The sequence below is a fragment of the Plasmopara halstedii genome, assembly GCF_900000015.1.
Source record: "Plasmopara halstedii genome assembly, contig: Scaffold_410, whole genome shotgun sequence".
NCBI classification, from domain to species: Eukaryota; Oomycota; class Peronosporomycetes; order Peronosporales; family Peronosporaceae; genus Plasmopara; species Plasmopara halstedii.
The window spans coordinates 403,098-423,264 of NW_020187331.1; the positions used below are offsets into that span (position 1 = coordinate 403,098).

Consider the following 20,167-nt stretch of genomic DNA (forward strand, 5'->3'; position numbering starts at 1 on the left):
ATGTGCTGAAAGCCGTTCTTCTAACATGCTCGGCTCACATAATTGGAACAATTTGTGATTTGGCGGGCTCACCGAGGCTGTAACTAGTTCATGGTGCAGTTAAAACAATATTCTCCAAACTAGATTTGATGAGAATTTTGGGTCCCATATCGACAAGAAGGTCCTGTCAAATTTGCCGCCTTTGATTCGGTGCACCTTCTGCTCTGCTCTTATACCCAAAGAGAAGATGTTGATATGCGTAGCACAAGACGTTTCTCATCAGCTAGTGGAGTCAGGCCTGTATTCAAAGCTGTAGCCCGGGTAGATATACTTAACATCATACTCATTGAGATCAACATGGCTGTTGACAGCACGAAAGTATGTTAGTGAGTTCTTAGGTTCATTTCCATATCGTGCTGTATACTATGCAAATTTAAGCATTAAACGACGTTCCAGTGAAACGTCGGCTCCACTTAATATAGTTCGTTATTCTATGCGTCAACTCAGGCTAGATGCCTTCTTCATTCAGTTCGCGAAGTGAGCAGATACTCTTCAGTATCTTCGCAAGCATTTACAATCAGATGTGCGGTCCTCATGATAAGGCGGATATACCCAAATGCTGCTACTCTCAGAATGATTTTTGTATGCTTTTCTTCTCGCTATATAAGCGGGTCCTCTTTACGCGTGGGTGTGTTAGGACTCTGCCAATTATTGATTAATTGGTTGCTCGTCACGACTTGATTGAGTCCACATCATTCGTTGCGACTCGTGCGCTTGTATGCGGGTATGTCATCCAGCTTAACTTGGGTTGAGATTATTGCTTACGAGCTGGGCGTTGCCGTGTATTTCTTACAGGCGTTTTGACACCATTCACTGAGGAACATGAACAATGTGCACGAAGAGGCGGAGGGTAGTTAAAGCCTTGAAAAATGGTTAAGTCATATGTCTCTTTTCAGAAGAGAGGGTGTTGGGCCAAAACTTAAAGGTTCTTATTTACTTAATTCTCGGAGCGCATTACGAGTCATGCTCGACCTTTTGTAAAGTATTGTGGGCATGTTAGGACAATCGCACTTGAAAAATAATTTTTCTCGTAAGATTAGGTATTATTAAGTGCGACTTCGGAAAAAGAGAATTCGGCATATCGGGTGCTCGTGGAGCATTCACTACAGCGCAATCGCTTACAAAGACACATTGAACGAGGGGCTTGCTTTGGTAGACGGTTATGGTACTGCGGTGGATGCTGTGTATTGGTGTACGTAGACCTTACATTATTGACATTATTGTCACTCAAACTTCGAGCTAGGCCTAGTGCCGTGAACTATGTGTTAATAATGCTGTGAATATCTTACACTAACTCGTAAGTTATTGTGACTGGCTCAAGTGGTTTGGCATCGTGACGATGAACTGAAACTTGTGAGTTTAATTCCCACTAAGGATGGTTAGTGCATGCTCAACCTTAATGATTAAGACTGCATAGTAAAGTGTGTACGAATTTTAGGTTCGCGCAAAGACTGAATTAAAGTGTTACCTTAGGATGGGTTAGTAGCTTTAAATGAGGTTTAGTTTATGGTGTGGTAGCGCGCCTAACATTAATACACTCACTTCTGCATTTGCACACCTAAGCGCACATCACTTCTACCTCTGCCCTTCCTATATCCTTTTGTATGTCATAACAAATAGTATGCATTCTACTGGTAAGCGAACAAATTGAAAAGAAAGGTTGTACAGTCACGTCGAATCAAGCCTTATTCTCTGTATCAGACTAATGGCGTTTTGTAAATGTCGAATTTGGCAGTTCTGCTCACAAAGTTCTGTATGTAACCCCGAATGCTCGTTGAAAGATGTACGCACAAAAAGAATGAAATGACCAAATCAATATGCTAGCACATTAGTTTTGTATGCTGTGTTGAGCTGTGACGGTGCTGTCTTTAGTCCGAAAGTTGCCTGTATTATGTGGGAGCAAGTTTTTGGTACTGCATCATTATCAGATAGCGCATATCTAATTCATCGACACGATGCGCATATGTTTAAAGTGGTACGCGTATGCTGTTACTGTTTTCTTGCAGTCCCAAATCAGACCTCATCAATTTAGTCCTAACGCGTAAAGGATACCTGCAAACACAGCGCTCATACAAACGCTCGATCAGCTGAACGTGATTTGTGTCAGGACAATGACTCCAAGACATTTCTATAAATACTTTCTTGCAATGAACGCGTGCATCGAAATTATTGAATAGCTAACCCTCGTTCATTTTTCTTACCAAGGAAGCAAAGACGCGTTTGGGTGTCGTACCGTTCGGTAAACATCAACGTAGAATTTTCACTTAAGGTCTACAAGTTGGTCTGTTTGTTATGACGCCGTCTATTTCTATTATAACGAAAGGTACTAAAGACCGGTGACTGTCCTCACGATGAAAGTCACAGATACGTTATTCATGGCCCGAAATAAATGTTTGCGCTCGTCAATATTTGAAGGAGCTCGTGGTTGCATCTCACCGAGCCGTACAAGTTGTGATGTGAATGAGGGGGTGAGACACTAAAAAGTAGAGTCTGCAGGATACGTGATTCTATACAGTTCGAGCTGTTGTATATAGTGCCGCTCAGCTGTATGTATTCTCTTGTCAGAAGTGGCCACCCAACGGGGTATCGTGCGCCTCGTCCACAGGTCTATACGAGGAAAATGTAACGAGGGCTTCGGTGATATAATACAGCGTACCTTGAGATAAGAAACAGTGGTGCAAACGAGCTCCCAAAATGGAGATAAGCTTCTTCGCGTCCAAGATATATTGGGAATCGTCCTTCCGTGTACACACATTCTCTGAGAAAGGCTTCGGTCAACTGACACGCCTCACCGCGTGTTGCTCGCTTCCAGCGTGCCGTTGGCTCACGTTAAGAGGATAAAGTTGAAGTGACATTTATTATTATAGCCATTGGCTTTTATAACGATACAGGGTGTCCAATTAATGTCAAACGCACAAAATATGTTGTCCACACATCATGTGTAATCGAGTGGGTACAGCTGACCACGAAGAAGATGCTTCCACCCGTTGTGTGGTCGAGCACACACATGTGAAGGAGGCAACGAAATGTGATGATCGCGGTACGCTCTGGATGCGATTGAGTCTGTAAATGAGGCAGTCCAGCGTACTTTTCCCCATGATGGAAATATAGCATGCGAATATGCTGGTCCACGTATTGTGGATGCAACGACCGTTAGTGAAGCTAACAGATGCTCTTTTGGCACCGTTGCCGACGATGGAAAAGCTAGTGCAGCTCGAGGAAGTCACTTACGATGAGTTCTTCACTTGTTATGGAATATACGGACGACGCGCTTAGTGCGAATCTGCAATATGGTCTTCAACCTGAACATGGAGTTCAGCATGAAACTGATCGTAAACCTGGCTCAAAGCATGCAGTGCTTCGATAGTGGCTACTGTCGCGTGAATAAAGTGAATACATCGATGGATTTTTCGCCTAAAAGCAAGCCACTGGGTTGGTGATGGAGAACACGCCCTCTCAGCGCGAACCGACGTTTGTGTGCATGAACAAAATGGTAAATGACGTATCGTTCACGCCTACAGGTTGCAGACGATTCTCAAGCAAAAGCTGATGTCATCATCCACCGTATGTCCGGCTAAACACGATTTAGTGTACTTGATTTGGTCGATGGATATTACCAAATATCGATCAGGGAGGAGTATATATATCTTACAGCTACTAGAACACCATCCTGTATATTACGGGAGTGGCTTGTGATGCCACAGGGACTATTCAGTGCCCCAGCAACGCTCAATCGATTGGTCTCACATCTGTTTCCACCACTGCGATGCTTCACACAAACATGCTTTGACGATATTTTTTCGCTCGCTCAAGGGACGAGAATGACAGATCTGCCGAAGAAATACACTTGAGGCACCTTCGTGCGGTGCTAGAATGTATGCGTGAACGTTTTCTGCAAGCGAATCATGCAAAATGGCTAGCAAAGCACCGGTCCCCGGTTGTTATTATGTAAGTGAACACGTGTTCGTGCAGACCCTGACAAGGTCAAAGCAATCGTGCAGTGGCAATGCCACGAACTCAAAAGAATATGAGGAAATGGATTCGTTTCTCCAATTACCACCATCGCTTCTTGCGTCACTACGCGGAAATAGTACGGCCGCTATCAAGCTTGCTGAAGAAGTTCGTACCATGGGAGCGGTCATCCGCTCGTGAAGAAGCATTCATCACGAGCAGCTAGATGAAAGCACAATTACTTGCTCTACCAGACAGTACGAAACCTTATAGGTGGTGCTTGATGCTTCTGAGTTTGCAATAGGCTGTGCACTATTACAAAACGACTGAGAAGGACACAGTTGTGTCGTGTCGTTTCAATTGTGACAGCAGAAGCCAGCAGAAAAGAAGCGTCCTGTCCACGACAAGCGTCTTTTAGCAATGAAGTATGGTCTGGAAAAGTTTCTTGTTCACCTCTTGGGTTCAACTCCGTTTGTCGTCTACACTGAACACGCAAGCTTGTGTTATGCAGCTCAGTCACCTTACTTGTCACAGCGAATGGCTCGCTGGTTGTCAATCTTTGCAGAATACAACTTCACGGTCGCGTACAAGCGAAAAAAACAGATCTTGCTGGTAGACGCATTGTCCCGTCGTCCTGATTATGAGCTAGCTTATTTCAGCTGTATCGAAAGCGACGTATTTGATATGATACGTCGAACATAGAATGAGCAGTGTGATCTGACCATCAGAGTACTGTCATTGAGTGATATAGAAATCCTTGTGCAAGCTTCCTGGTCGCTTGAAATCAAAGTTGTATCTTTATGCATGAAAGGATGGCTTCATTTACTATGAAGTTGCGCATGACGACGGGCCACGAATTGTGGTTTCCCACGCTGATGACTTGAAGTACAAGATAGTGTACGAGGCGCATGTCACGTCGATGTCCAGTTACTTTAGCCGTTGGAAGATCTACCAGTCTCTCAGAGCCGCATTTTGGTGGCCCCATTGTACAAGCGTGTTGCACAATACATAAAGACATGTGATGTCTGTCAGCGCGTGAAGAGCGCACAGCACACATAGCTACCGCTGAAGAGTCTCCCTGATCCTACTAACCGGTGGAAGTAAGTCGGTCTCGAATTATCTTTGGCTTATCCGAGAGTGCTGATGGTCACATTAAATCTCATCATTGCCTACTGACTCAGCCAGGTGGTTCGCATCGCTCCATGTAGCGATTCCATCGATGTCGAAGTTTCCGCTAAATGCTCATTTATTACGCACGGGTTACCAGACACCATCGCCTTTGATCATAATACACGATTGACAAGTGGCTGAAAGGAATTGTTTGAGTACTCGGCACTTCTTGGGTATGTCCACAGCAGTTAATTCGGAGACCGAGGGCAAACAGAACGTGCAGCTAAGTGGTCAGTGATGTGTTGAAAAGCTCTGTGCGGAAAGTCCCGTAGAATGGAGTTCGTTGTTACCTTTGTTTGAGTTTGCTGTAAACAGTCCAGTTCATTCATATACTGGATCTACGCCATTTTGATGAAGGGCTTGTGACACTCGCAAATACCGCTTTGTGCGATGGGTGGCATCTCTAATGTTAGTATGGGAGAAGCTCGGCAAATGCTGCCTCTCAAACTGATACAATCAATGATGCAAATATGAAGACCTAGTACAATAACGCCCTGAGCTCATTATCTTGAGTCGTGTGGATGTGACCACAGGGGTGCGAGACGCAACGGCGGATGCGCAAGATCTGCAAAAGAAATGCGCAGATAGACGAGGTCGTCAAGGCGAAATGCTTTGGAAGGTTGGGGATTATGAGCCACTTAGTACCAAAAACCTATCAGACGATGCGGTGTCAAGCTTCAGAAGTTTGAAGCTAATACCTCACCTTATGAATATATTCCGAGTAGCATCATGCCATGAAAATGCGCGCACGATAGACCTGTCAAGCTGGCTAAGGACACATCCAGCGTTACATAGGGATCCTCAAGCCCTACCATTGCGACGAAGCAATTTACAGCCTGAATGTGATGCAGGGGTATATGAATGTGACTTCAGAGCCACGGATTCGAAATGAAGGTTGAAGGCTTATCCCCTTGGCATCATCGCCTCAGCATCGTCTCAAATGACAAGAATAATCGGGAGTGACCGGAGCAGAGAGTGGTCCCTTTGCAGGATCCCCGCATCATCATCGGATGCGTCCGCAGCAGGAGTGAGAGCTTCCAGAGCCAGCTTCATGGATGGATTCAGTTCTCGATTGCATCCCAGTCTAAATCCCACGGCGCAATGCGGAATCGCGAACTTAGCAAAAGACCTGCCGATTGTTTGTCAGGCGCTATAGCATCGACGACACCCGATCTATCACCTCGATCAGCCGATGTTAATCAGCGAGAGGAGCTTCTCAACCTTCGTCGACCGCAACTTCAAAGCGGACGAAGACTGTGAACCAGCCACATGAGATGCAGAGGGACGCTCGCTCCGAGTGCCCCTCCCCCTCTTTTAGACCAACAAGGAAATCAGTACTACCACGTCGAGAACATTGTAGGGGAAGGAATATCCGCGGTCGGAAGAAGCTCTTGGTGATTGGCCGAAAATATAGCGAACGAGAATACGTGAGAGCCAAGTCCTTTTATACATCACGACTGTCCCTGTATCGTTCGCGCGTTCGATGCGAGTCCGAAGACAGAATCCGCTTGGGGAAGCTGTCCTTTCCTCTTCTCCCTCTGTTCCGCTCGTCGTGAAATGGACTGACGAGCAACCTTGATATCAAAGTGAACCGGATTATTTACTGTCAAATGCGCATAGCGAAAGCGCATCTCGCGTACCTTTGACAAGTCTGCAGCGGTATTCGTGCTTTGCAGACGGGGGGATACCTACGGATTCGGTCACATTTATTCATGCCCAGATTCGAGTAAATAAGATCCAGATTTGATCGCTGGACGTATGGTAAATATGTGAGGCTTCGCGGTCCAACTACAGCTCGAATAATCTGTCCGATGGCAAGAAAATACGCGATTCGAGTCATCAGTAAAGCACTTATTCGACAAAATAGTTCGCCGAAATCGACCACGTCTCATCTTGACGATCAAGATCACGATAGCGCAAATGGGCTGGATAACGTGGAATTAGAATATTATCTAAGTTTGATGGTGACGAAGATACCATGTAGATCAAGCGTATAGACTGTCACTCCAGGGAGAGTTAGACAGAGCATGACGAAGAATTTGAAGAAGAATTGAAGGAAATTCAAAGTTTGGGTTAATTCACTTTTGAGTGGTGGGGCGGTGTGATGGGCCAGGTGCCATTACATATGTTGTGTAAACCACATACTTTGTGTGTCTAACATTTACTGTACACCCTTTATAGTTGTATATCCCCTTCAGTGGTGGTGTGCTAAAAGAGGAGACACTTAGAGAGGTTTCAAGCCTATTGGCTAAGAAAATAAATGTCATTTCACCTTTCCTTATTTTAAGAGAAGTCAACGGCCCGCTGGAAGCGAGCAACATGTCGTGGGGCATGTCAGTTTACCTATGCATTCCATAGTCAGTTGGCGTACACGGACGGACAATCCCCGTTACATTGTGTCTTATGTTCTTTCTTCAACACCCCAGTTCTGCAACATACTATTGCGAAGTACAGTTGCTCTTACTCTTATCTGGCTCGGGCACAGGCAACATCAAATTAGAGCTTTATTGGATGGGCCATCGAATATTCACTTTGGGGTACACGCCACTTTATCACTTACGCCTTCCAAGCTCTGCTTAAGGAACTGAGCAAGATATTTGCAATATATCTCCTATCCAAAGCTCTTCAGCTACACAGTTTTGAAGGGCATAACATCTAACTCTTTTGAGTTAATAGCCAGTCGATGGCTAAACGCGCTCAGGTGACGTCATACTTAATATGAAATCGCGACTCAAATTCAGATCTAGGATATGAGTTATTCCACTCTGCAATGTTTTTCAGATGCCTAAGGAGGTTCATCCGAATCTTGAAATTGTTTTAATCGCAACACGCACGGATGTTTCTATCCGAATTTGGCATGTTCAGTGCCTTTGCGTTTTGTATAATGTTAGCAACAATCACGCTTTTTCATTGTATAACGCTCCTAAATACATTAGGCCTCATTTGTAAATGCTAAGAAAACAACTTGGGCTGAGTGCATAATTCTATTTAATAAATTCGCTCCCTTTACGGCTTGCCATCGTAAAGCAAAATCCCCCACAAGATATAGAGGGCCGCTCTTTTTTCAGCTGACGCCGGGCTGCCGAATGCGACCGGACAATCCCCGCAACATTTTGCAAAAAACACACGTTCTGTTTAAGACACCCGATTAAGTAAGGAAACATTTGGAATGAGTGTCTATCATCTTTTTGACCTTGCGGGGGAATTCAGATCTTCGTGTCTCTCAGCAACGGGCTAAGGGAACACGCAAGGCGCAAATGTTTCATACAACCACAGATGAGACATTTGCGGGCACCGCAAATCTACTCAGTGGCTAAGAAATCACTTTCTTCCTGCTCAGAATCAATCCCTTTTGGCGCTCTCATAGAGCTTACAATCCCTCTCTAGCGGCATGGATGTTGATCTCCGTATTTGATGCAACACATACTGTGTTTTCAAAAACGAAAGATAGTCTTGGTGCGATTTACGTTCGTTCGAAGACCCTCCATGAAGATATTTAAACCATGACCGCTCCCTGACATCATCGCGGAGATAAGTTTCTTAACTCTTGTTCATAACCCACTAGTTATTGCCGCCTCCCCTTACGAGTGTATAAACCTGGATATGCAGAGCATACACCGCGCAATTTATTGCATTAGATTTTTGCAAGCTGGTAGAGCCACTTCCACAGTGGGGCTGAACATTAATTTGCATTCTCGCGCGCGGACACCAAGCTTCAAAAGGCAAGCACAGCGCACTGTTTCTCTGTTTGGAATACAGTCGGATTCAAGGCCATCTCAACTTTCATTTTCCAAATCAAGAGAATTTCTTTGCTCCGGTTTTTAATGGTTGATCGCTCAACATCAGCAGCCTCCCGGTGGGTACCATCTTTTTTTCCACCGTTGTCCGATTTAATAGCGCATTTTCATAGCTGATAAACGCCTCGAGACGAGCATTTCCTCACGGCCTTTTGGTCGTCAATTCTCGGGTCTAGCCAAGCTTTTTTAAGCGTATCTAGCTGTCCTGGAGGCAAAGACTCGATCATGCATGTCCCATCCTCACATAGATTACAGACTTATCTCAATTCGGCCTTGAAATTGACTACAAGTGCATCGAGGTGCAATGGGGTTGCCATACGTTTTTCGCATTGGAAGCTTTGACTCAAAAACTCTGCTTAAACAAAAGCGCTGAGTTCGGGTTTTATGCTTCGATTAGGAGGAGAGTCAAGTGACGATAATGCATCGTAATACTTCGTTTGCTATACTATTGACGGGTGATATCAAATCTTTTCAGACATGTGCTAGATCAATCGGCTTACCATGTATTACTCGCCACGCGGCCAGCAGCCTACATGAACTACTGACCTTTCCTATCCAATACTGAGTCCCATCATCAAACCGATATTTCGATACCTTTGAATAGTCACAATTACAAAAGTGCAATGCGAATTCTGTACACTTGTACATTATTGGATTTGATACATAGAAATAAGCGTTTAATGTGTAAGTGCACAATACAATACGATAGTTGTAAATAATTTTCTACCTAATCTGTAGATCGAAAAATGTACTGATTTATCATTGATAAAACTTAAACTTTTAGGGTAGGCACTTTATTGTTGTGAACTTAACCCTTACTTACATTGTTCAACTAAATTAATAACAAGCGGTACGGTAGTATGAAATTCACATCACACTTGAAACATCGGTATAACGAAACTCTAAATAGTGCACTGCTAGCTGGGCGGTGTAAAGATGGTTTGATCATAAGAAATAGTATTTAGTACTACTCTAAATATAATGGAGCGCATTAACCGCGTTAGTTATCTGAGAGGCTTTGAGTTCGCTGCTGGTAGCCCCTGCGCGTTTGTCAGCCAAATCTTCATCTGTGCAAAATGCACGGAATATTACTACACGTGTTTGATACAGCTCTCGCGCAGTGACTTTCTTGCAGTCGTTTTCCTCTAGGTGTAAGGTAAGTCCCGTGCGCTTGGGGTGTATGAGACTCACACCAGCGCGGCGAGCAACTTCGGTCGGTTCTCAGTCGTAACAACGGCTCGAATTCGGCATAAGTTGATTTATTCGATCATTACTGTAGATTTATTTACTCACGTGTATTCACATGACTGAACGTGGGCTCGAGATCTACCACAGTCGAAGTTAAGGAAGACACTAGGCAGGCTCTCCACCAGGCGTCACGTCCCTGACCTTTGGATTTTTATCTGAGAATTTCGATAGGTACTGCATCCACAACTTCAATTCTAAGGGTACTCATTAAAGTGGAAAATATTATACGATTTACTTCAACATCGTATCAAGACGTCCATGGCACATGGTCTCCTATCATCTCGCGGTCTTCTGTATAAAAGTGATTGGGCTTTTCAAAATGGTTTTGAGAGGTTTGGACGATTCTGCATATATATATGAATCTTGACTTCTTAGAGAACTTTATATCAAAAAGACATAGGCATATTGCTCACTGTACGTGCTACTCGCAATCTAACGTTTAAAAGGCGTAGTGCTCAGGTGTACGGAAGTGAAGACCTTTTTTGTCACATATGCAAAGTTATTATACCGCTACATCAGATAGAAAGAAAAACGAATAGAAAAAAACGCTATCGGAGTTTGCGCCAAAGTTGAAATCTATTCTGCTTTCATATGCAAATAAACTGAACACTCATTTTGAGTCAATGGTTGCCACACTGCTGATACATTTCCGTAAAATAATAATGTGAATCCTAGGTTGTAATAAATTTGAGCCTAAAACCTCGTAAATTCCTGCTTTGGATGCCATATCTTGAAGTCGGAAAAATTGTATGACGTATACTTGGTAATTATATTTTTTATTTGCTATGCTATACTATTCAATGCTATCCCATTACTACTATACTACTTAATGAGAACTGATGTTTGATAGAATAGTATATTTGTCGTTGGTACTATTCTTTTTTTTGTAGTAATGCTGAACTCTAACGCAATATAATAACAGATTGAGCTCGTTAAGCCACACAACTCACTCGAAACGTTACGGTTGTCAGACTACAAGCCTTGATGTACTTACGTATGTTAGCCACATTCGTAAAACTACTAACAAAATTAGCATGCGTAGTGTTCTGTGGGGTATAATCAGAATATTCTACAGCTCATTAGCAAAAAAATGATAACTAGGTATAGTTAGTTCAGTAATAAATGTGACTGCATTTCAGCGATATAGTATGTATTTAGATAGATAATGATTTTACAGTCACATCATTATGTACGAGTCTATAATAATAGAGTATAAAATAATCTAAGCAATTTGAAAAAAAAAATGTGCAAAAGAGGCTAAAAGCACCGTTAAAACAACACTACGCCATGCAACTCATTCGAATCGTAAAAGAAGTTATGGCCATAATAGCGAATAGCTAAACTGTACAAACAAATGTTATTAACCGCTGTGCAGCGTCTTCTAGACATGATCTCCACCGTTGCGGCGGCTTGTAATAAAATAGTACGATTCAGATTACACTAAAAATAGGACCCGCTTTTGCAGTGAAAATATCACGTTTTGGCCTAGATTAAATGTACCCATACCTAGTGGGCATACCTGAATAAAGCAACAACATCAGATTAAGTGAAAAATATCATACCGGAATTAATCTCCAAATTTGCTGGAAGGTCTGTAGGCCCTATAATTGATAGATAAGACGCCACCCACGTTGCACGCGAAAAACGAAAATAAATGTAATTATATTTGTTTTTTCAATACAACCAAATTATGAGGCCGGGAACTGTGCACCAAGCATAATGAGGAATCCGTCGCATTTACAATATTGTAGTATCCATCGTTTAATTCATCATCTAATTTAATTTGTGGTGCAAACATTCTAACGTCAGCCTTACTTTAAAATTGTCTTATTACACCAGGGTATAAGTCTTCCTTACAAGCAAATGTAATGACGGGAGAGCCAAAATTCACTGTGAGTAAAGTTTACCATCTCGCCGTCTCTCTTCGATTTGAATATGTTATTGTTTACCCAAATTTCGGACAGCAGCAGTGCACGTCACCTTACCGCACACGCGAAAAACACCCCATCGGGAAAGATTATGTGCACATCAGCCATATTATCTATAAGTCTTCTTGACATCATGCTCTCCACAAATTAAATCTGGTCATGAAATGCCACAGTCGTCGCGTATACTTTCGCGCAACGTTTTTGTCAATTGACAGTAGTTGGTAGCAAAGCTACCCATTCAGAGAAGATGCCACTCGTTTAAATAGAAAACCTAACGCAGTGAGGGTAAGGCTAACGCATGCAGGATGAAGCACACTATCATTTCGAACATGAGTTTAACATTACAATCAAAGCAAAAACATAAATCCTGAACGACAGCACCGGCCATACTAGTGAGCTGGAACATCGGCTGATACCGAACCAACCACGCACCTATTGCCCGCATGGCGGGCCTCGGCTTGAACTAATCAAACAGATGGCTTAAAACGTTACTTTATTTCTTAATATTTTCGAAAGTGTTAGGTAATACAAAAAAATTACCATTTGAAAGCATCGTAAGAAAAACTAAAGGACAGACTTTAATTATGAAATATTAGCGGGCTTAAAAACATTATAGCCGTCGCCAGCCGTGCTCATAAGAACACCTGGGCATTGCGGGTGGAAATGCAGCTCCTTAATGTCGGTTTGACCCTGGTGTATGAACAGCAGCTGTGGCGGAAGATCAAGCTTCCGGTTGTCTTTCTCTCCCTGAACGGTCACAGCGGCCTCGGCATCTTCTTCAACAGACATATCCCAGACCGAGATCTGGTTATCGGCTCCTGACACAGCAAGCACCGATTCGTCGGTCGGATGCCACTCAATGGATGTGATTGGTGCTGTATGGTATCGAAAGTGTGCCACCGGATTGTCTGCTTTAAAGTTTCGAAGATCCCAGATCTTAAATGAGCCGTCATCCGAGCCAGAAGCAAGCAAGTAGGCAACGTTGCGATTCCACGTAATTACGTTGACGTCGTCGTCGTGAGCAGTTATATCCAGCATACTGCCAGCTTTTCGGCGGACATCCCAAATCCGAACAGAACGGTCTGACGAGCATGAAGCAAACACAGACGCCTCCGTCGGACTCCACTGCAAATCCTCCACTGAGCTTTTGTGTCTCACGAAAGGCACCTTGTCAATACTCCACCCACCGTCTGAGCTGGCCCATAGGTAAATAAATTTGCTGCAATCGCCTGTAACTAGACGGCCGGCTTCTACTGGTGACCAGTCCATGGCGAATCCTTCGTCGGTATGACCTGTGAAAGAGTACACAGGCATTTGTTTGGTCGGCAACGGACCACCAACCTTTCCATCCAGTGACTCGAGCTGCTTTGAAATGTCCCAAAGATGCACCTTCTTGCGATCAGACCACGTAGCCACAATATTCGGCACCTGCGGCATGCAGCGGATGCGGTTCACACCACCAGAATGCGGAATGGATCGTGTTTCAAGTACTGGATCACCATCTGTTTCGTCCTCATCGTCTTTACCATCGTCCTCCGAGTCTGAGGCATCGTTGTTCTTCGTCTTGTATAGTTCCGACATCTTCATGACAGTGACTTGATTGTCATCGGGGTTAGATGCTTGCGTGCCAGCTACCATAAATATTGTCATGGGAAACCGTGATCGCACTGCTCCAAGGCTATCACGCACGACATCAATACTAAGTGCTGGCCACTCGGCTGTCAAAGCATAGTACATATCGTAAGCGCTGCTGTCATAATCGAGCATCTCATCTTCCTGCAATTTGTCCACGCCGGGCATAAATACCTTCTTCATCTTTGAATCGACTTGCTCATCGTCGTCCATATCAATATCCTTGTCAGTGATAGCAGCATCGCCATCCATAGTCGCTTCGTCTCCGTCGCTAGTGACCATTTCCTCATCTTCCATGTCGTCGCCAAACGGATCTTCGAATACTAGTCCCATCGCACCATCGCGCTTTTGCGCAGTGTGGCGCTTAGAGTCGCCCGATAAATTCGCAACAGCTCGTTTCCTCTGCTGGTCCATGGCTCGAGATGAAGGAACACCAATCAACAATGTTTGTGAAAAGCCAATAGTACTACTACTAATAAGCCTACATTTTTTGTGCACCTGCTTTTACGACCAAAAATTATAATATCTGTAAAAATGTCTACCAAATTTGAGAACAATCCAACCAAATTAGATGTTTGTTCTCGATTACCCAGCTAAGAATATGAAATACAAATTAAGATATATATATCATCGTGTCAGCCGTCCAGAATGAAGCAGTATGTGCCTTCTACTTACCCCCTACTTTAAAGCATTGCCTTATGTACGCAAGCAGGATTGTTTGGACTCTGATTAAATATATCATAAGTCATGTATCCAGGTTTCACTTCGACACTGCAATTAGATGTTCAATTTTAGAATTAATTCCCTCAAATTGTTTTGATAATTTCACAAAATGAAATGTTGTTTATATTTATATATTTTAAACGGCTGAGTAAATAATCATGCGTAATTCATCCTTACACATTACGCTCAATTTTAATATTCACGATATGGTACAATTACGAAATCCATGTTTTACTTGTTGCTGTGAATATTCATAATACCAAAAATCAGTATTGATGATGACATTTTTCTATTCGTGAGGTAAATAAGGCTGGATGTATAGGTTCTGGAGTTAAGATGTCAAATCATCTTGATGGCGACTGACAATCGTTAAAGTTGTAAATTGCCCGCCCGTGTACACACATTAACCGAAGATGACTTGAACCAGTTAAAGCGCTTCACCGCGTGTTGCTCGCTTCCTGCGAGCCGTTGATTTACCTGAGAGAAGAGGAAATGTGAACTGACATTTATCATGGCCTGCAGCGAGGCTGCCGTAGCTCTTTGCTCAAAGGAGGCTATGCTTAGGTCACCAACCTTACGTTCTATACTAGAACCAGTGTGAGTGTAGCAAATCGCAATCCGCTAGTGATTTTTCGGGATTTATTCGACTTATTAATCAATGAGTGATTTCCTAAATAAAAATTTGGATTTTTTGGCATAGTTGCGATGACATAACATTCATTTTATTGAGATTGAATACATTCTACATATTCGTTAAGAAATGATATTTGGAATCGTTAATGGCGATAATTTGTGTGGCTTTGTAAGTGTGTTTTTATGCATTTCTTATTATAGACGCGGACTTATGCTTTACGTATATGAATCTTCGATTTTTTATCTATTCAAGATGATTAATTACTAGATGCTATTAACAGGACGGCTGATATATATATCCGAAAGCATAATGGGTAAAAATAAAAATGCGTTAAGTGTTAAACGTCCATTTCATTGCTGTCATGTGTCCTACTGACTGACGTCTTCTCAAAAGCGTATGGACGGAATTCGGAGTGAATGGAAAGTGCTAATCTGCATTCAAATACATTGACATAGAACGAATGGCGGGCGGCACTCACACGGGATACGGGAATGAACGCTGCATCAACAATGTTGCGAGAGAAAAATTAAAGCGTATACATCAAATCGTAAAATTTGATAAAAAGATGACTATTGCCTATTTTTGAAATGTGACATAATTTACGAAGACGGCATCATCACTTTTCGATCCTCTGGAAACGCCACTTTTACGTTTGTGACGCTCATGATTGTAACGATCACCATGTTTTGTATAGATTCAATCTGATCTGTTCACTGAGTAGTGAGATTATCAACAAATTCAAAAAACACATGAACCAGCAGCGGCTCACTTATGAATGCTCTCAATGCATCACATACTTCGCGTAGTACACCGTCGCTAATACGACTTTGAGCTAGTATGCCTGCTGAAGGTATCTTATTCAAGTTGCTGATCTCGATTTATCGATATTTCGAGCATTCATCAAAAAAATTTCTTGCTGTGCTTATTTGCAGCTCTCGAGTGCGTTTGGACTACCACTCGATGGGCCATACTGTAAGGATGTCATTGTTAGAGTGACAGTCGATTTCACTCTTTTGGTCACTTCTATAAAATGCCCGAGTGCCATCTTGGTCGATCTCACCATGTTTTTTGACACATTGCTCATGTTGCGCAACGATTTACCTGCTTAATATCTCTCCATCGTTTTTGATTTGCTACTCAAAGATGCCTTTGCCTATAAAAGTAAATTCTTTTAGGCTTTATCAAGGAGTATTCTTCGCTTAACTGCATCTACTTTACTTCTTCGTTACATCAATCATATAAAACTGTTAAAAATTGTATCGGAAGTTGGTGCTTTTCGTAATTTACTTTCTTTCCTGCGTATTGAGACTTCAAGAATGATCTGTGCGTTGCTTGAGAAATGGTGTCGAGCTGCGGCTGGTAGTATCTGATGCTGGTGACATTCCTGATTATGAACCAGTGTGGCCAAAGTCCCAACACCAAGATGAGCAGATTTAAAATGACATGTAAATTATCCAGTTTGTTGTTCGCCTAAGCTTTAAAAGTTGATCACGGAATCTGAGTTATTTTCCAATGCGCGCCTCGATGGGCACATTCAGTCAATAATAAAACAGCGGAGCTCATACACCTCCCCATCCTATACCCAATTCTAGTTGGCAGTTTGGCTTGTCACCAAATTATCTGAGTAGTCCACGTGCGATCGTTTAAAATTTTCAGCCCACATTTTCTCAAAAAGTTCTCGCTCATGCTGTGGCTGTGGTGGACGAAGTTCCTTCGGTAGTTGCGCAGCTGGTCGATAAGCTATAGGGTCCATTGGCCGAGCGTTTACTTTACCAAGGTAGCCGCCAAGAAAGTTGATCAGCACAGTTGGCTCATTCGATTCGTACATAAGCTCACGCATAAAATTCTCGAGTGTTATGCATTTCTGGTGCAAATATGACGGCTCTAGCCGATTAAACCAACGCGTTTCAATTCCTGCCCAGGCTTCTTGTGTCCGCGTATAGCGTTTTTCATCTAACGTCTTAACCAGCTCTCCGAATTCTGAATATCGGCGCCAGTCTGCATATAGCTCTTTGCCGAGCATTAATGTGATCAAATACTGTGCATGGCGATCGGCACCGGAGCGGGATTGAACGATGCGAAACTTGGGGATCGATACCGTCGCAGGAACAACTTTGCTGTTACCCTCTGAGACTACTGCAAATGTCTTGTGTGCTGCAGTAATGCGTGTATTGGTTTGTTCATCACCCAAGACGTGAACATTGCCCATATCGATAAGGCCCAAGTCAGCACTAAGTCGGCGACGTAAAGAATGGATGGAGCCGTCACCTCCCCAGCTCTCGCTGCTCGAGTCGATGTCTGCAAACCAACCCCACTCGGCGCTGCCATCTTTGCTCATCATAGAAGACGAGCGGATGCGCGACGTCGGACCACTTTTTCCGCCACCTGCAACAACACAACACACATCGACGTCATAACGACAGATCAGCTAAACACGCACAACATTATTTTACGATCAAGTGGACAATTGAGCTGTACCTCTTGGGGACGCAAAGTGTGCGTGAGCGCGCATTAGCTCCGACTTTACAGAGCGCTGGTCACACGTGTTCATGTACGTGGCGATAACGTCCACCGCAGGTTGGCCACGCGGCGTATTTGTGACTACTGTGACAGACGGCACCGAGTATGAAAGCGACATCGGAAATTTGTCTGCATGCTCAAGTGGCGAGTTGGCTGAGTCGGATGTAACACTCGGCATTAACGAAATGCGGCGGCGTTCCGCCGTATCAAAGCCGAACACAGCACTCGCGCTGTCACGGCATTTGACGTAAGGTAGCGACTGCACCGTGAGTGACTGTAGATTATCCTCTGATGTGCCAAAGACGTCAACAGTTTCTTCAGCATCACCGTCGCTCGAAGAGTCGTCAGATTGATGAAGATGCTCCTCAACAACTTCATCTAAGTCAGTCATTTACTGTGAAAGTTCTTGCTAAGCGACTCGTATAGATAGATGGCTTGTCCAATGATGCTGCTCCGGCTGTTTATCACTCGCTTTTCTTGACAGCGAAAAATGACTTTGTTCCAATCTATCCAGCAAGTGCATAGACCGATCACAATGTTTAGGATGGCGATGTAAATAATGAGACTTTGAGGCACCACCAAGGGAGCTCGTTATCAAAAAACCTGCGGGTTGAGCCGGAGAGGACCTTTCGGGGTAAATACTTGCTTTTTATGGAAAGACTTGGGCGTCTTCAATTTGAGGTGACTAAAGTGCTTTATTGTTTATCAAGACATAATATATTGATTGATACCGTATCAATGATACGTCTCATACAAATAATACCACATCAGATTATAAAAATTATAGTCACTCCATGTCCCCCAATAATGACAACATCACGATTTTAATTATAAAGTTTATGTATGGGTTTTGCTAAGGTATATATATATCCGCCATTTGAAGACCCTCTAAGAAACGCAACAACGAACACCCCTGGTCTTTTGGATGTCGCCTACCTGTATGTCGAGTGTAGAAATTGAGCTAATGTATGCAGTTCCAAAAGTGATGCTTTGTAGCCAACAGGACAAATTCGTTTGTATGTTCGATAAACCTTGTTTTGTCGCATGCATATAAATGTGATGGACACTGTAATGGAATAACCGTAATGACGTTTTTGTGTCACCAGTGCTATAAAGATTGTATCATGGATTACATTTGTGAAGCAAGTATTCATGCATTAGTAGTTTCATTTACTTGTATTCTATAGACGCCAATGATCGAAGGATTAATGAATGTTGTAGATGCCGATAGCACACGGTGCTGATAAAGTACACATCTCGCCAATGGTAATGGCGCCGAGTCAGTTAGGTCGACTCTATAGGCGATTGGAGGGTTCGATTTTCATAGTAGTTTGCGAGTTGGAAGATAATCAAGTATAAGAAAAGGGTGCGTGGAGAACGATACATCGTTAGTACTGGTAGCATCATTTGCTCCACAGATGTAAAAACAAACTTCTGGGACACATATGGTCGAGTCGACCAACGCGTCTCTATAGAAGAAGTGGAACATGCCGTCGACGACCTTAAAGCCAAAACTGATGGAAAGGCCGAGGCGTTTGCTGATTAAAGCGGTCAAGATGACTCTCCGAGTCCCGACTTGACACCTCTATCCTCAACAAGAGACAATACCGCAGGGAGACCTGTGAGATAGAGGCAATATCTTTACTCCGCCGCCTCTATTGTGGACTCCATGCTCGTTCCTTGGAACAGAAAGTACTATGACACCCCTCTGCGGAACTCATGACAACATTTAGCTCATCACAAATGAGCTAGGCCTGATTCAGCGAGCCGATCGTTGTCTCGTATGAGGCAAGACTTGCATCGATTTTTTAGGTTAATCATGTTGTAATTGTGTGATTAATATATTAAAAGCTGCTCCTCATGCCATAGCAGATCCCTTACACGCCTACCATTTAGTGCTTAAATTTACGAAGTGCAACGCGCGACGTGAAATGGAGATGGAAACTCGTCACCTTCGCTCTTGCTGTTAGCAGCCATGACGACCCTTTTGGTGCAGCTTCTGGTCAATTTTCGATTCAGGAAAAGGCTAGACTCTGCACGCTATCAAGAAGTGGACTGTGTAGCTCTTTTCGCAAAGAGATGGGAAAAAAGGTACGCCAAGTTAGCAGTGGCTACGACGCCAGAGCAATCTTGCCGAGGCGAGACCTCGAGCTCTCATGATAATTAGGAAGGGGTATGTATACCGTCTGTCTTACCAGATTGTGGTTACACCAAGGTTGGTACACAAATTCAGCATCCAATTCACATGAGACCGGGCACCTCTTTCTCATCGAGCAATGCCGACATATAATCACCCTCCCATAGCTGACTTCAGTAGACTCAATGTGTTAAACCAGCACGTAGACTCTCTCCGAGAGTATCGATCTGTAACATACACTGACCCAAGCTACGTTTGGGTTGCGCTTCCTAAGCTACGCCATCATATGGTGTGGTTTGAGGCACCCTTGAGGCCCAGGGCCGTATCTGCAGCGGGGCTGCCGTAGCTTTGTGCTTTGAGGAAGCGTAAGTTAGGTCACCGACCTTTC

The 20,167-nt window shown here is 43.5% G+C and overlaps 5 protein-coding genes across 5 annotated transcripts; 2 read left to right on the plus strand and 3 right to left on the minus strand.

Moving 5' to 3' along the window:
- Nucleotides 1-88: 88 nt before the first annotated feature.
- On the minus strand, nt 89-338 carry PHALS_09306 (uncharacterized protein; the record flags this gene model as incomplete). The annotated part of the gene is made up of 2 exons (XM_024724780.1): nt 89-163; nt 216-338. The coding sequence occupies 2 exons, from the start codon at nt 336-338 to the stop codon at nt 89-91; spliced, it is 198 nt and encodes a 65-aa protein (XP_024575623.1).
- A 2,052-nt stretch (nt 339-2,390) lies between these two features.
- Nucleotides 2,391-2,685, plus strand: PHALS_09307 (uncharacterized protein; the record flags this gene model as incomplete). Its single annotated transcript, XM_024724782.1, has 2 exons — nt 2,391-2,507; nt 2,605-2,685. The coding sequence occupies 2 exons, from the start codon at nt 2,391-2,393 to the stop codon at nt 2,683-2,685; spliced, it is 198 nt and encodes a 65-aa protein (XP_024575624.1).
- A 7,253-nt stretch (nt 2,686-9,938) lies between these two features.
- Nucleotides 9,939-10,188, plus strand: PHALS_09308 (uncharacterized protein; the record flags this gene model as incomplete). The annotated part of the gene is made up of 2 exons (XM_024724783.1): nt 9,939-10,003; nt 10,068-10,188. The coding sequence occupies 2 exons, from the start codon at nt 9,939-9,941 to the stop codon at nt 10,186-10,188; spliced, it is 186 nt and encodes a 61-aa protein (XP_024575625.1).
- Nucleotides 10,189-12,715: 2,527 nt separating this feature from the next.
- Nucleotides 12,716-14,179, minus strand: PHALS_09309 (glutamate-rich wd repeat-containing protein 1; the record flags this gene model as incomplete). Its single annotated transcript, XM_024724784.1, has 1 exon — nt 12,716-14,179. One exon carries the CDS (start codon nt 14,177-14,179, stop codon nt 12,716-12,718), a length of 1,464 nt encoding a protein of 487 aa, XP_024575626.1.
- Nucleotides 14,180-16,710: 2,531 nt separating this feature from the next.
- On the minus strand, nt 16,711-18,033 carry PHALS_09310 (phox domain-containing partial; the record flags this gene model as incomplete). The annotated part of the gene is made up of 2 exons (XM_024724785.1): nt 16,711-17,507; nt 17,601-18,033. The coding sequence occupies 2 exons, from the start codon at nt 18,031-18,033 to the stop codon at nt 16,711-16,713; spliced, it is 1,230 nt and encodes a 409-aa protein (XP_024575627.1).
- Between the last annotated feature and the right edge of the window lie 2,134 nt (nt 18,034-20,167).